This window comes from Amphibalanus amphitrite, unplaced genomic scaffold (assembly GCF_019059575.1).
Source record: "Amphibalanus amphitrite isolate SeventyFive unplaced genomic scaffold, NRLGWU_Aamphi_draft 001412F_arrow, whole genome shotgun sequence".
Lineage (NCBI taxonomy): Eukaryota > Metazoa > Arthropoda > Thecostraca > Balanomorpha > Balanidae > Amphibalanus > Amphibalanus amphitrite.
In genome coordinates this window covers 8,371-23,684 of record NW_024882905.1, presented here as the reverse complement: position 1 = coordinate 23,684, position 15,314 = coordinate 8,371, and the positions used below count along the sequence as shown (strand labels likewise).

Below are 15,314 nucleotides of genomic sequence, written 5' to 3'. Positions count from 1 at the left end.
TATAGAGAAACGTTCCGCGTACTTTCCCAAACTTCAGAAAAAGTTCATAGTTTTTATTGGAAAAGATAGGAACAAGTGTAAAGCTGGAAGTACAAAAACACATTGAGACTCGCGAGGCCAAGGTATTTGGTCTGAAGATTCCAATCCTTGACCAGCAAGCTTATATAAAACACAGACAGTGATATGACGTCATTTACAGCGGCCCGGAATGTGGGCCAGCCACGTCCGGGTGTGACGTCATAACGCCGTGACGCAGCCGCCTCGGGCACACCCACGCATCCATTCGTTAGTTAAATAGCAATAAATAGCGACACGCCAGTCGATCAGATAAGCGGTGAGCGAGATCCTCGTTGTGTCGCCTCCCCCGCGGGGACCGGCCGCGGAGAGCCGATAGGGGACGGTTTCTCTGCGTGTGGTCCCGGGGGAGGCGACTCGTGGTCATCCAGCGGCAGTGTCCGTTCGTCTTCCTCGTCATGGGCCGTTCTGCCACGCCGTCTTTACTGTTACCTGGTCCTGTCCCTCGACATCGCGTTCCTGAGGGAGTTAGCCCGAGGGATGGCCCATTCAGAGCCGCTGGTACATCAGCTCGTCCAGCAGCGTCTCGCCGATGACGTCACGCACCCAGTTGACGTGGTAGGGTACGTCGACGAACACGGCTGGCGTGCTGCTGAGGCCGCAGTCGACCCCCCACGAGGTGACGGCGGCCAGCACTGGTCTCCCGTCGGCACGGCGCACGGCCAGCGCGCCGCCCGAGTCACCCCAGCACAGCCGGCTGGCGCCCGGTGGCACCGCGCACAGCATGGCGCGCCGAGCGAAGTTGAAGAAGGACAGCTCGAGCAGGCACTGGTCGTCGCTGAGCACGCGCATGTCGACCTTGTGCAGCACGCGCGGGAAGATGGGCCCGTTGACGGTGGCGTCAGAGGCGCCCCAGCCGGCCACCGTGCCCAGAGAACCTGCCGAGGGACGGGAGGTGCGGTCAGTCGCGGCGGCAGGGAAAGCGCCCGGCCAGAGACGTTAGAAATTAACAGCAACTTGGTGAGGTGATGGCGATAATAGTTTTGTTAATTGATAATTATATTCTTTTCGTGTGGACACCCAAGTTTAAAATGATTGCTAATTCACATACTAATGTATTTGGTAATACATGTGTGTCTCACACTGATCGGGGTATATTCAGAAATGTCATGCAACTTCTGCTACATCGGTTCACTCCACACTCTACAGTACCCCAGGCTAGTCACGGCGACTCACCAGTGAAGTCGTCGCCGGTCTCGGGCAGTTCGATCGGCTGAATGAACTCGGTGAAGATGGCCGGCCGGTCCAGCTTCAGCAGCGCGATGTCGCTCTGGAGGGACGCCTGCGGGCCGCGGCTGCGGCCGAACCGTCCGCTGTAGAGTACCACCTCTGCCACGTTCCGGCGCTGCTCGGTGCCCTCCTCCACGGAGACGTCATGTTCGCCCAGCACCACCTGGTGAGGGAGGGGGCGGCGTCAGACGGGCGGGGTCTCACGGAACGGCGACAGTGGGGTCACCGGGAACTGCTGTGAGCTTTTACGTGCTTATGTCGTTTTTTAGCCGTTTTGACTAGATTTGTCAGTTAGCCGCGAGTGAATGGAATTTTTGGGTGAACGAATGAATTATTTTCGCGTGAATGAAATAATTTATCGAATGAATGAAATTAGTCATCGAATTAATGAATGAAACTGACAATGTTTTGTTCGGATGCCGAACAACCCAAACTGCCGGCGACTGGCAATATTTAACCGAATTCACAGATGTAACAGGAGCAGCAAAAGCCTTCTGATGTATTAAGTCATCTACTGGATGACTGCTCGTCGCGCCCAGCTCCAGAGGCTGTGATCTCCGCTCGTCTCCGGGAGCCGGGACCTCCGCACGGCTCGCTCTGAACTCTGTCTCACCTGGTAGGCGTCGAGCTGCTCAAGGCCGGACAGGCAGTGGGCGGCCGTCAGTAGCCACCGGTCGCTGACGATCACGGCGCCGCACACGTGTGAACCGCGCTTCAGCAGCTGTGCCTGCCAGGGGAACTCGCCGGCCGCCGCCGCCTGCGCCTTGATGGCCGAGCGCTGACCGGAGCCGGAGCCGGAGCCGGAGCCGGAGCCGGAGCCGCGCGGCCGCTGGAACGGCAGGCTCCAGCACACTGTCGGGGGAGAGAGACGGTCAGCACGGGATAGAGGTACGTAGGAATCGGTGGGAATCGATTGACGGTGTACCGCATGGTCAGTCTCGCGGTTTTCTGGATGGCAGCATAGACCACTACAAAACATGTGCAGTCGCACGCTATTATCAGGAAAAAAGTTGATGTGATCAGTGATGCTCCACCGCTAAGTGGATGTGACTGACATACCTGTGAAGATCGATGTAGCTATTGCTACCCGAAGAGCCCGGTTGGCCATGCACTTGTGATGAAGCCAAGTAAATCAAACTACTCCAACCCTTCTGTCCCCTCGCCAAGTTTCCTCTCCAAGCGACCTCGTCCTTATGAATGCACCGAGGGACGTTCGAGACTGGGGAGCGACCCTTTCTGCTCGAGGTCTCACGCACGAATGAAGTGGCCCGTGTGTCGGCGGCCTCCTATGTGGTCACAGTTTGTTATCTCAACAGGCGGCTGGATTCCCGCGAGGGTGTTTGCTCCGACGGTTATCGGGCCGGTCGCGTCGGTGAGGTCATTCCGTCGAGCACGTGACCCGGGTCGCGGGGAGCGGGGCGCTCCCCCGCTATCGCCGGCACACGCAGGATGCCGGTGGGGCAGGGCGGTCTTCATGTGTCGCTTTTACACGCATTTTCTTCTTTTTCAGAGATGGGGCAGGTTCATCTTGGCGGACTTCGTGAATGTCCCCGATATCGTGTAGTTTGATTGACTGCTCCGTTCGAACCTAATCGATTCTATCCATCCATTGTCGATAAACGCGCCTTATTTTCACCTCGGCTCCCATGTGTGCTCTCTACTCTGGGGGCATTCCACGTCAAGTGGGACAAAAAATGATCATTTTGAACCTCACCTCCTCCGATTTTTGCGAAACTTTGTGAAAATACTAATCTATATCTGAAAAGAAAGGAGACATATTTTGTCAAGACATGACGTCACGTTTCCGAGATACACGTCATCAAACATTGACTCAGGCAAGGCACATTATCATCTTTAAAGCGTCATAACTATTGAAGTTATAGACATATCACCACGCGACAAAGTGTGAAATGGAGGGAATAGGTCAGGCTTTAATTTGAGGATAGCAATATTGACGTAATTAACTAATTAGTGAACTTAATTAAAATTCAAAAAATAAATTTTGATTTTCTGAAAAATGGGTACCCTTCGATTTTGCTGATTTTTACATATTTTATTCTCCTATACATCAGCTACATCATATAAAAAATCCAGAATGGGCCGACGTCTACGTAACTGTCTTTTGGACTTCGTAATGTCTGGCACTCGCGTGTTTCGTTTTAGCAACCAAGTAGAGGCGCTGCTGGAGATGCTTCTTTCTACCCCAAACCAAAGCAAACCTAACCTGACCTGACGTTACCTGACCTAATCTAACACGGGTAATATATACAGCCCTCATGGCAGTTGCCGACTGGCCAAATGCTACCTAGATACGAACATTAGCCCTCACGACAGTTGCCGGCTGGCCAGATGCTACTTAAAAAACAAATGCGTGTTAAACACTTCAGGCTGACCCGCTGCGAGCCAGCGACCTTTAGATTTCGAGGTGGGTACACTCGGCACACTAACTACTAAGCCACGAAGATAGCTGGTCATCGTAAGCCAGTTTTTAATGATGAAATTGGGCATTCTCCGGGCAGCGCCTCTCTTTGGTTGCAAAAAGAAAATACGCCTGACTCTCCCAGCGCTAGGGGAGAAAGGCCCGGTTTAGCCAAAAAAGGTATAAAAAATGAATTTGAATTGTACGTGGGGCGGTGGGGAACTTTATCGTGTGTCAATTTCATGGCCCTAGATCAATATATTCAAGATCAAATGAGGTTAAACGTGATCAAATTTGCTTTTGTGACTATTTTGCGTTTATACGCCCATAGCTCTAAGAGATACTGGCCGATTTTCCTATTTTTCCTTTATACGACATTTGTAGTGTTATGAGAATCTCTAGTTAATCTTACCATAAATTTGGCAGTTAGTGGCTTGCTAAGAGTAAGATGTCGCCGGCAGAGGCGGGGATCGGCCGACGCGGGAAACGTCATAGTCACATATTGTGTTTGCACCCTAATAATTTAATTTTACCAGTTGATTTTCGTATTTATTTGAACATTAGATTGCCTGTGCATTTTTAGGTCTTCACACAAAATTTGACACGAATCCATCATAATCAGCGGTAAGAAGCGCGGTGCAAAGATGGAACCGTCCCGCGCCGGCACAGTCTACCATTCAGGCGGCAACGGCCGGCGCCGGCCGCCGAGCCGCTCCGGCAGGAATGTTTGACTTTACACCGCTATTACTAGACAAGTTGTGGACCGATTTACCTATTTCGTGCACGGGAGGATTTGCAATTCGATTCTGGACAGATACTGAAAGTTTGACATTAATATAATAATTATGGTGTGAGTTATTAGCGAAAAACAGGTGGGGTTGGCGAAATCCGCTCCCTTCCACTGCGCGTGAACGCTGCACTTCTTGTTGCTATAACATCCAAAGTTATCGTTGGCCCATTCTAATTTTCTCAGCACGTGTGCCTTACGTGTAGTGGAACACAATATCTAAATTTGAGCAAAATCGAAGGGTACCCATTTTTCACAAATTACATTTTAAAAAATTAATTCAAGATAAAATAATTCAAAATCACCAAAAAATGTAAAAATTGTCAAATTTTACTAGCATAACTCTTTACGTACACGTTTCAGTTTGTTTGAAATTAATAGCTTCAAAAATGTTGAAGCTATAGATATTTCAAGATTGCAATACACGTCCAATTCAGCTCAAAAAGCAGAAGTTTAGCGACTTGTATCTCTGTACCCCGAGGGCATATGACAAAATCCTTTCACCCTCAGAGGTTTCACCCAATAGCCAATAAGTATACCAAGTTTGAACAAAATCGCAGAGGTGGCCGATTTTGGCTGTCCCGGTTGACATGGAATGCCCCTCTGTCGACTGTCAGTTCCTAATGATTTGACCAGGCTGGTCGATGGGCGGACGCTTGTGCAGAGGCAAGACACGTGCTGCCTCATTCTGACTTGTTCTGGTGGCAAATCTCGCATTCTGAGGACCTCTTCTGCCGGGAGAAACCCCGCTGCCGTTACCCCACTCCTGGTGTTCTATCAGCGGCTAGTCACTGTGCACCTCCTCATGCTCAATCGACCGTTCGTGAATTGACAAAGATGTTGGGTTATCAGTGGGCTGAGCATGACGCGCCACTCCACATCAAGTAGTCAGTGCACTGAGGGGCAGATAAACACTGCGGAAGGTGAAGATACGATGTCCTGTCTTGTCCTGCTTTGAAGATGCGATCCAACCTTGTCGGCCCATTCATGGCACTGCGCCAAGTACCTACTCGGGCATGTATGTCGAGTGCATTTATACGGCAGTCTATTACATGGCACATTTATTTCCGTAGAGGGTAAAAAATCACTGTGTCCATTCACGGTCGACGGTTAGGTATTGTATTTTCCGTATTGCTACATAATCATCGTAATGAACCGCTGGTGCCGCCGTTTGAGGAGTTTGCGATCAGTCAACCACGGCCGCAGACGCCACTAGTGGCACCTGGCTATCGCTATCACCGCTGGCTCCATTACTGAAAACCTATCCGTCCGTCGGTCCGCACACCCACACAGTAGCTGCAGCTGTCCGGGAACAGCCCGGCTGACCAGCTATCAGCCGACGTGTCCACACATGACACACACTTCATCCGAGCGGCCAGGTTTTCCGGCGCCGGACTGAGCGCGGCTCGCTCCCCACGGCAGAGTGGGCGCTGGGTATGCCATAGACGGCCTTGGGTATGCCAGTGATATGCCGCCCACAGGAACATGCAGTTCCTGTGAACACCTGCCGCAAACTAGGCTCAGTTTATACGAGTTTGTATCGAGTCAGTTTATATCGTAGTCACATACCTAAGTGTTAAAGCTTTCATCCCGAAGCCTAACTCTGAGAATTAGAATGGCATGATCTATTGTGTTTCACATTTTTCATTCTTTGACAGAGCGCGCCGATATAGCGTAGATACTAATCAACTGTGTAGTTAAGCATCTGCAAACCCAAATATTTTCAACATTATCTCTTGATTCTCGATTTATGGTTCTACTTCTTGCTCGCTTCCAACGCACCACTAGCTGTAGGTAGGTACGAAGGATATGGTAAGCAAAGTCGGCATATCTAACTTCCTATATCACTTTTATTTACTTCCTAGCGTTGCTCTTTTGCAGTGCCGATGTTCCACACGATGATTGCAGTGCCTATCATCGTGGGTACCGTCTATCAAAACGAAATGCACTGCTCAATACTTGCTGGTGTATATTAGAACGCATTGACAGCGGCTTAGATTCTGACATCATGGGACCATCACACTTATCACACATCACTCTTTATCATTTACCTGCGACGAATATTTAGTTATCGACTATAATAGCATAAAAATAATGATTTTGCAGCGTGCGCGATGCTGAACATTTTTACATGTTGAAGAGTAACCGTGAAGAACAGATGTAAAGGAATTACCTATAGTCTTGGTTCCTTATTGGATTTGGAAGCTCTGTGCCCGCTCGTTTGTGGCCTTCCTGCGACATATGTGATCCATCCACAAATGTAATTAGTCAACACAGGCTTGCTTGAGGTCTCGGAAGGAGGTTATGTCATTTCTCGCATGTTTTGCTGGATATTGATGCATTTTATCTCGTTGGACATTTATTATTACTTTGCAACATAAACTACGGCGTTGCCGATTTCTTAAGGTAATTCTATTGCAGCGAAACTTCGTTTTTTGAAGAGTGCTGCAGCTTTGATGTTTTGTGCGTTATATTTTGATTTCAGATGCTTTTTGAGCCTCATATTTCTATTTGATGCTTTCTTTCACTTACTTTGCTTCATGGAGTTAATTTGTTTTATGTCATACATCCCTCAAACAGGGGAAAATTGCCTGTTGCAGTGTTGCACCCCAGGCTCCAAATTAAAAAGAAGCCACACCATATCAATATTGTGCCGAATGACAAATCGAGCTAGAGAACTGGATGTATGATGACTAAATCCTAGAAAAGAACAAGTTATATCACATGTTTTTTCTTGATATGATGCGTTATAATTCCCCAGGCATTAATTATTATTTTGCAATATTAACTACAGCATCACATGATTGCATATGGTAGGCTAGGTTGGTGCCTAATTTTCTTGCAGCAAAGCTTGGTTTTATTAGTTTTAAGGTTTTGATGTTCTTTGTGCTTCATTTTGATCAATTTAATGCTTTTTGAGCATCATATTTCTATAGGAAGCTTTGTGTGCAACTTTTGTGCTTCATGTATTTGATATCACTTTTGTCATGCATCCGATTACAAATGTAAACAATTAACAATGGACTTTTGACAGTTAATTTTTGGATTCAGATCTGAATAAAATCACATTGTAATACATTTTGAAATGCATTTTGTTTAAATTGTAAACAAATTTAATTTTGAAAATAAAATATCATTTTGTTTGTGTACCAGACCTCAATCAATAGAAATCTCCAGATTGCATATTGATTTGAGCATTTCCAGTAAAACTGGAAGAGGTCATTAGTAAACAATTTTGACTGGTGATGCTGAAACAGACTGAATGTGTCTGTGTTTGTTCACCTTTGGTAAGAATTTGATTTTGGTTTATGGATACTGATCAAAGACCCCCATGGGGTGTATTGAGCTGGTATTGAGCAACAGGAGTGAGAGTAAATCTTAAACATGTTTTTATTTTTACTCATATATGTTATGGTTGTTAACATTGTAGAAGTATATAGGTACTCAACATACATAAGGCAATAAGTAATACAAGAAAATACTCAACTGATTTTATTTTTGTCATAACCAAAATGGTTATGACAAACATAACAACAAGCACATCAGGGTTTAACAAGGACATCAGGAAAGTGCATTTCAAACCAATATCAATGTATTTTAATTCATCTTTATAAATCCTTTGGCAACACATTCACTGACAGCTCATGGTCACTTTCTATGCACTTCATTATCTGCATGTTTTCTCATTCTAGCAAGAAGACTTGTTCTTAGTGCTGGTGCTTAGATTTATAGCATTTGCCCGAATTGGCTGAACATTGTTTTTTGTAGGTTTCTACAATTAGCTGTCTGTTATATGATTATAAAATAGCGTACCATATCTCAAGGTTTTGTATGCTCTAAATAGCTTTTTAAAATAAAATTTATAAAATCTGTCCCCAGAATCAGCTATGCTCTGCCACTTTGTATCATACAATAATTGCACTGGACATTAACTTTTCACAATTTAAAAATCAGGGAGGGTGCAGCAGATGAGATATATTTATATGGTCAGTGACCAATTGACCATGTATGGGCAAATGTAGGGAACCATCGCCATTGGTGGCTGCAGTTGACTACATCATGATTCATGGCTGCTATGGACTGTTACTGGGCGTCAATTCGCCTGTTGTTCCATGACATCGAATAAATAAATAAATAAATAATTGTGCACCTCTATGGCTCTGTTGGCAGGCCCTTTTGAGCAGCCTGATATTGTCAGCTGCTGGCTGTATCAGGTCAGGTCTGACTGTAGCCCTGCTGGCAGGCTCCGATGAGCGGCCACCACCAGACAAACAGTCTGTACGATGACCTGTGTGAGGGCCTGGAGAACGCCCGCGGCCGGGTGTCGCGCGGCTGCACCATGGCCGTGGATCTCTGCTGTCCCTGCCTCAGGTGAGATAGAAGCATATTTATTCTGCTGAGATAAGTCCAGTGATTATCAAGGCAAACCTATTGTCGGTGAATCTCTATGGAACAGAGTGGTTTGGTCGATTTTGCTTAGTCGTGTTTCGTTCTTGGTCCCGCAGGCGTAACCACCGAGTAGCGCCGTCCCCGGTGAAGTCTCCGAACCAGGAGTTTGTGGAGGTGTCGCCGCGCGGCCGGCTGCGCGTGCTGCACGTGCTGCCCTACCAGGTGCCCGGCCAGGACGAGCCGGACGCGCTGAGGGCGCAGCAGGACAATGACGTGCCCACCAGCGACTTCTGGTTCAACCACTGGCAGGTACGCCGTGTGTCTGCACGTTTTGTTTGTTGTGTGTCTCAACTAAACCACATTATTTGTTTGTTTATTTATTTGTTTGTTTGTTTGTTTGTTTGTTTGTTTGTTTGTTTGTTTTTCTCATTCTCAGGAAGTATCAGGTGAGATCTGTTACGCACATTCATTTGCCTTGGCTACGCGTTTTCCACACAATCCATCTGACTTACATGTGTTAAACAAAGCATTTGCTTGTATTACGGTGACTTTTTCCCGTCAGGGTCCTCACATCTCTGCCAGTGGTGCACCGCGGCGGAAGACCTCCACCAACACGTTCGGTCCGGCGGACGCGGCCGGCCGCGCGCGCAAGACGTCCATGAGCGCGCCGGTCTCGCTGGCCGAGACGTCCGTGCGCCAGCTGCTGGACGACCTGGTGGACGAGGCGGTGGACTACTCGAGCGGCCCGGCGCCGCCGCCCGGGCCGCCGCACCCGCTCACCGAGCGGCCCGACGACGAGCAGCGAGAGGAGGACGCCGCCGACGGGCGCGCCAACCCGGCCTACGAGCCGAGCGCCGACGACCCGGCCGACGCGGCGGCGGCGGTGCGGCTGCCGGACGCCACCACGGACGAGACGGAGACGGACGACGAGCGCGACACGCCGCCGCCGTCCCACACCCAGCCCGTGCCGCCGCCGCCGTCACAGACTCACCAGCCGCAGCCGCACACACACCAGCCAAAAACAACCGCCGCCGACCAAAAGGTAAACGGCCGACCGGAAACACGGGGCCCTGCCACTGGGCCCAGTCCAATGTCGCGTCGTTTGAAATGGCTACGGAAGAGTGAGGCTGGATGTTGCTTTCCCGTTCCCGTGACTGCCTTTGGAGGATACATACATAAATAGTGTTTGGTCGTCTCAGCCCGCTTCTGCTTTGATGCTTGCCTACTCTCTCTCGTTTCCCGCCTTGATATTTTATTTCTGCCGTCTTTTTTTGTCAGTGTCAATGTCATACTTTGCCAATGGGATGCGACAGCTCCGACGATTTCTAAATTACTTGATTCGTGGCTGCACTGTTCGCCGTGTTTGATCCTACATTTGCGCACGGTCTATGTGCTGTGTTCGGCTGTGTTGTGGCCTGTGTTGTGTTCGCCCGGTGCCCTGGTTGTCTGCTCCGTCCGCTGATGTTCACCGCCCCACGTGTCGTTTTCCGCGCTGTCAGACTCCGCTGCTTTTCTTCCTGCACGGCGTGGGTGGGTCGGCCGACGTCTGGACCTCGCAGATCAAATACTTCTCCAAACTGGTGAGTTGTCCCATGGCAGATCAAATAATTTTCCAAACCTGTGAGTTGTTGCATCGCAACTGGAGAGCTTTGGAAGTTGATGAGTTAATGATGTTATTCTTTCACCGTTTTATTTTGGTGCATGGGCTTATGTGTTATCTGCCTAGCCGATATTTTCTTCTTTTCCTTATGCTATGATTATGCGCTGGAAGGCCGATATTTGTAGTGTTTTTCAAGTTAATTTACCCAGTCATTCCTTCATTGTGCGCTTGTTGTTTTTTTCACGTTACTTAAAGACTCGAGTCTCAGTTTTCCTCAACTGGAGGAGGAGTAATCTGCTTCACCCACCAGCGATACATTCCGAGTTCTTCCGCCAGAAATACATATATCTTACGTCCATTTCCCTCCAGGGTTACGAGTGCGTGGCGCCGGACCTGCTGGGCCACGGGTTCTCCTCGGCGCCCAGCTCGCCGCGTCACTACAGCTTCCAGTGGCTGCTGGAGCACGTCCGGTCCGTGTTCAAAAAGTACGCCACCAGCCGGCGGCGCGTCGTCGTCATCGGACACTCGTACGGGTGAGTGCGACGGGAGCTCGGCCCGCGCCCCGTCCGCCACTCCGTACCGGATAGTTTTCGGGATCGGCGGACGGAGAGTGAGGACGGTACTGGTGTAAGGGGGAGCGGTGTCCAACTCCCTTCAGCAGTTGACCCGACTGTTTGTTATTGGTAGTTATGATGAAAAGTACTCGTAGGGCAGCTAAGTTCTATTGGTTGCGTTTCTGAGTGAGGATTTTTGATGGTCACTGATTGTATGTTGCGTTATGCAATTTTTCTAAAAGTTGTGTTCAAAGTCAAGTCAGATATAAGGTCTTGCATTTTACAGTTATACACTGTTAATGTGTTTTGTATCTTAATGGTAGCCGGCTGTTGACGAGATGTGCGCTCTGTATTCTGTCCCGGGCCTGCCCCGCTCCAGCCCACTAACTGACTGACCCTAATATCTACAACCCAGCTCGTCATTTGTTTCGGTGCTCGCTCGCGAGTACCAGAACATGTTGCCGTCCTCTGACTGCCCCTCCCTCCTCTTCAGCTCGTCGTTCGCCTCGGTGCTGGCTCGCGAGTACCTGAACGTGGTGCTGCTGGTGCTGATCTCGTGCGGCGGCCCGACGCCGCTGGCCGCGCCCTCGGACGTCTTCTCGCTGCCCGTCTGGGTGCTGTCCTGCCTCAAACCGCTCCTCATCTGCGGGTTCAAAACGTCAGTCACAGGCTCAACACGCTGGGGTGGCGTTTGTAACGTCGTAACCGTGTAACGTCAAGTCGTTATATAGTATTTCTCTCTTATTCGAAACTGGGTAATCATGAGTGTGAATACCGATATTTCTTAATTCAATATGTTTTCAATAATTATTTTAGTCTACTTTTTGTACAATTCATGGTGTGCCTAGTGCCAACGTTTCGCAAATCTAAGCGGTTTCCTGGGATGAGTTATGGCGTTCACCGTGCCATCTAAAATTGTTCTAGCTCTATATCACACCACTGACGTTTCTCTCCTTGTCCGGCAGCCGTGAGATGTTCTACACGCCGCGGGGAAAGCTGATCGAGGTGGAGAAGGGATTCGACGTGCCTTCGTACGTCCTCAGTCACACCATGCGCGGTCAGGTGAGCGTCTAGTCAAACCATGGGGGGTCAGGTGAGCGTTCAGTCACACCATGCGCGGCCAGGTGAGCATTCAGTCACACTACGAGGCACGCGGGGTCAGGTCCAGTCACACCATGCGGGGTCAGGTGAGCGTCCTCAGTCACACCATGGAGGGGGGGGGGGGTCAGGAAAGCGTCCGCCGTCCGCTCCAGCTTTCAGGCTACCTGTGACCTGTCTGTCTGTTCCACTAACTCGAGCAGCTAGAAGCGGGGCGGCTGTGCGCCGTTACATAATCTCCGATATGTAACAACAGTGAGTCACATTAGATCGTGATAGCGTCAGTCGCGGTGACTGGGATTCGTGACACGGTTGTCCGTCACGGATTTGTGATTCGTGTCTATCACACGAACCCGTGATAGTGTCACTGACCCGTCATTCATGAGCGTGACATCCCCGTTCCGCCCGCTCGCCAGGTCTGGCCGGAGGGAGACCTCGGCTACCACAAGCAGATCACGCTGCCCACTCTGCTGATACACGGCATGAAGGACAAGTTCGTCTCGCTGGTCGAAATGTGCGACATGGAAAAGGTGAGATCAATGTGGTCGATGAGGAGCCTGAGTATCGTGGGTCATATTAGGACGGTGCTCAATAATGGGATTATTTAGCAATGTAGGAAGAGGAACAGATTGGCTGTTATTAGACTGGTTATTGGATGGACAGTGGCGGTTCGATGCGTCATTGGAACCTGAGTATTGATTCAGAGAGACTATGCCTTGACGTTGGGCTTAGAGCCTGTCTCGTGATTGTTTCGTGTGCATTGTGCGTATCTGCGAATTGCATCGATGGCATCCGTTGGCAGACTTTTGGCGCTCGTTCCCGCCGTGTGTGCCAGTCTGAGCGGCTGTATTTACCCCCCCCCCCCCCCCAGGCGATCCCGCGGGCGTTCCTGGAGTCGATACCGAACGCCGGACACATGGTGATGCTGGAGGCGCCCGACGAGACGAGTCGGCTCATACGCCAGTTCCTCGACCGGTGGCTCCACCAGACGCAGCAGCCCGTAACTGCCAGTTGAACACGCCGCCGACAGGTGGCAGCACCGTCCGCGGGCAGCGCTCCACGGCGGAACACTCGTCTTCCACACGGTAACCTCCCGCGGTTACCGCCCTACCGTTCTACACCGACTGTGATCTATGCAAGTTCGCCATTCCATTTGATAATGCGGCGCACGCACCAGCCCGAGGAGGCTGCCGTTGCCGAACTTCTGTGATTTTATCGAACAACGACGCGCGACGCGGACGCTCGTCGCTCTCTTTTACATTGTTGATCTGATGGAAGATCTGTTTCCGGTAGCACAAACGTACATTGTGCTACGATCGAGAGATTTGCCCAAGTGCTCTTACCTGGGTGGCTGGGCCCCTATTGTATCTCGTTAGTACTTGGCAATGCGGCTATTTTTACTACGGTGATAAAATATCGCCGATAAATAGGCCACCTTTGTGCTTTAACAAGAGATAATGACAGATTTAGCCTGTTTCCATGCACAGTTGTTGCACCGTTGAAGCCAATAACTTATGCCAAGTATTTTATCGGTGCGCGTTTCGTGCGCACTATTCTGTCCACCCGTGCCGACATTTTAGCGACTAACAGCTCGGTACAATGTTGACCGGTGTCTTAGTTTATCGTGGTAATATTTGGTGCCTTATCTCGCTGTCTGTGGCGCTGGTTACCTTTATGCCGTCCTGCTGCGGGTGTCTCCCATGGGCTGGGTTATGCCCCTTCCCCTCCGCCCTGGGGTTTATTCCCTGAGGCCTGAGTGGTGCCCTTTTCCGAGGTCTTGGTTGTGTCCCCGCAGATTGAGGCCCCTGGTATGTGTTTTAGACCACCTGCCAGTGTTGTGAGATAGGGGGAGGGGGTCGTTGATTGCCGAGTTCTTGCGCGAAGACAGTATGCGTTTTGTTGGAGATGGTCAGTGATTAGGAATCGGAGGACGTTAGGCAGGGATCGACTGTTTTACATATAGCACGTGGCACAATGTCCGCAGCATCCGCCACAGCACCGGTGGTTTGCTGCTCTCTGGTGCCGTTCATATCGAACGAACTGCTGAGATTGTAGTGTAGAGGTGGTATTCGGGTACGTCCGCTGTTTTATATGGCTCAATCTATGAGCGGTCCCGTTGCGAAACTTACAAATCGTTTATTCCTCTGTGTGATTTCCACGGAGCATGTCTTGAAGGCTCTGTTATGCATCCCCACTGGCATAACACACAGTATTGCGGTGGGCGTGCCCCAATCTGTTTTATCCGAACGCACACGTTACTTATCGCACCTGTTGCCCCAATAATGGTAAGATCTGATGACGAGGCATGATACTGTGCTCAAAGACTTCAATATACCGTCTATTTCATAGCTGTTTGTTTTGATGTTCGATTTAGAGGAAAGTCTAGCCGTTTTGTCTCGGTGTTTTCCGTCGAGTCCAGCGCTGTTGGTGCCTATCTTCTCGTCATACATTCCTGACACGTGTTCGTTTCCTCGTTCGTTATGAGGTGATTATCTGTCTCACTGCCATTAGGTTTGCGGTTTTGTGACATGTTTCCCGAAGCTGAACAAACTGGGTTTACGATACATATATGATGTAAAATGAGCGGCATTCTCATAGACCTGATGCTATCTGAACTATCCTGATGTATTTTCCGCATAGTTTAGTTGTTATATTCATTCCATTGCAGTTGATCCCGTTGATTATCCTTGACGGAGCGAGTATCCGGAGCATACCACTGATAACATTCCTCGTTATTCTGAGACAAACCGGCTGATAGCATTCTGCAATCACAGTGTTATTCACAAAAACTATGTTTGCTAGTGTATGACTCCTAGATCTCGGTACATCTCGGTCGCTTGTCTGGTTCGCTTAGCCTGTCGCGTGCCAGTCTGGTCTTCTGGTGCCAGTCTTGGTTTTCTCCATGAATATCAAACAATCTGTGAGAGTGCTGTGACGTTCCCTTGCTCTCATCGTAATGGGCACTTCTTCTTAGCAGGGGGTATACGTGAGGGCGGTGTCTAACAGGCGTAGGCTGTAGGGTGATGGCCGGCGTGGGTACCGCCGATCGGCTCTAGTCGCTCATCAGTGACTGAGACGAGATGCGTGTACCGCATACGGCCGTCTGCCTCGGGCTTGCCGTGGAGCCCGATCGGCAGGGTCAGTTTGTCCGTTGTCTGTGTT

At 49.7% G+C, this 15,314-nt stretch overlaps 2 protein-coding genes across 5 annotated transcripts; one reads left to right on the top strand and one right to left on the bottom strand.

The window, feature by feature from the left end:
• Positions 1 to 38: 38 nt before the first annotated feature.
• LOC122372870 (trypsin-1-like) lies at positions 39 to 2,655 on the bottom strand. The gene is made up of 4 exons (XM_043350523.1): positions 2,365 to 2,655; positions 1,919 to 2,157; positions 1,252 to 1,468; positions 39 to 953 (listed from the first exon to the last, which is right to left on the bottom strand). The coding sequence occupies exons 1-4, from the start codon at positions 2,411 to 2,413 to the stop codon at positions 565 to 567; spliced, it is 894 nt and encodes a 297-aa protein (XP_043206458.1). The 5' UTR covers positions 2,414 to 2,655; the 3' UTR covers positions 39 to 564.
• Positions 2,656 to 6,754: 4,099 nt separating this feature from the next.
• Positions 6,755 to 14,500, top strand: LOC122372880 (protein ABHD8-like). Of its 4 annotated transcripts, none has more exons than XM_043350540.1 (10): positions 6,755 to 6,917; positions 8,755 to 8,882; positions 9,017 to 9,209; positions 9,463 to 9,942; positions 10,400 to 10,480; positions 10,870 to 11,033; positions 11,548 to 11,712; positions 12,020 to 12,116; positions 12,569 to 12,682; positions 13,024 to 14,500. In XM_043350540.1, exons 2-10 carry the CDS (start codon positions 8,761 to 8,763, stop codon positions 13,165 to 13,167), a joined length of 1,560 nt encoding a protein of 519 aa, XP_043206475.1. In that variant the 5' UTR covers positions 6,755 to 6,917; positions 8,755 to 8,760; the 3' UTR covers positions 13,168 to 14,500. The 4 variants fall into 4 exon arrangements, with proteins under 4 accessions (XP_043206475.1, XP_043206478.1, XP_043206477.1 ...); XM_043350542.1 differs by having other exon boundaries at positions 6,784 to 6,799; XM_043350541.1 differs by having other exon boundaries at positions 6,787 to 6,812.
• The last annotated feature ends 814 nt before the right edge of the window (positions 14,501 to 15,314 follow it).

Coding starts and splice junctions, on each gene's coding strand:
- LOC122372880 (XM_043350540.1), top strand. CDS start 8,761: ATGAGCGGCCACCACCAGACAAACAGTCTGTACGATGACCTGTGTGAG. Junction 12,117..12,568: donor GTCACACCATGCGCGGTCAG/GTGAGCGTCTAG, acceptor CCCGCTCGCCAG/GTCTGGCCGGAGGGAGACCT. Junction 12,683..13,023: donor AAATGTGCGACATGGAAAAG/GTGAGATCAATG, acceptor CCCCCCCCCCAG/GCGATCCCGCGGGCGTTCCT.
- LOC122372870 (XM_043350523.1), bottom strand. CDS start 2,413: ATGGCCAACCGGGCTCTTCGGGTAGCAATAGCTACATCGATCTTCACA. Junction 2,158..2,364: donor AGCTACATCGATCTTCACAG/GTATGTCAGTCA, acceptor CTCCCCCGACAG/TGTGCTGGAGCCTGCCGTTC. Junction 1,469..1,918: donor AGCAGCTCGACGCCTACCAG/GTGAGACAGAGT, acceptor CTCCCTCACCAG/GTGGTGCTGGGCGAACATGA.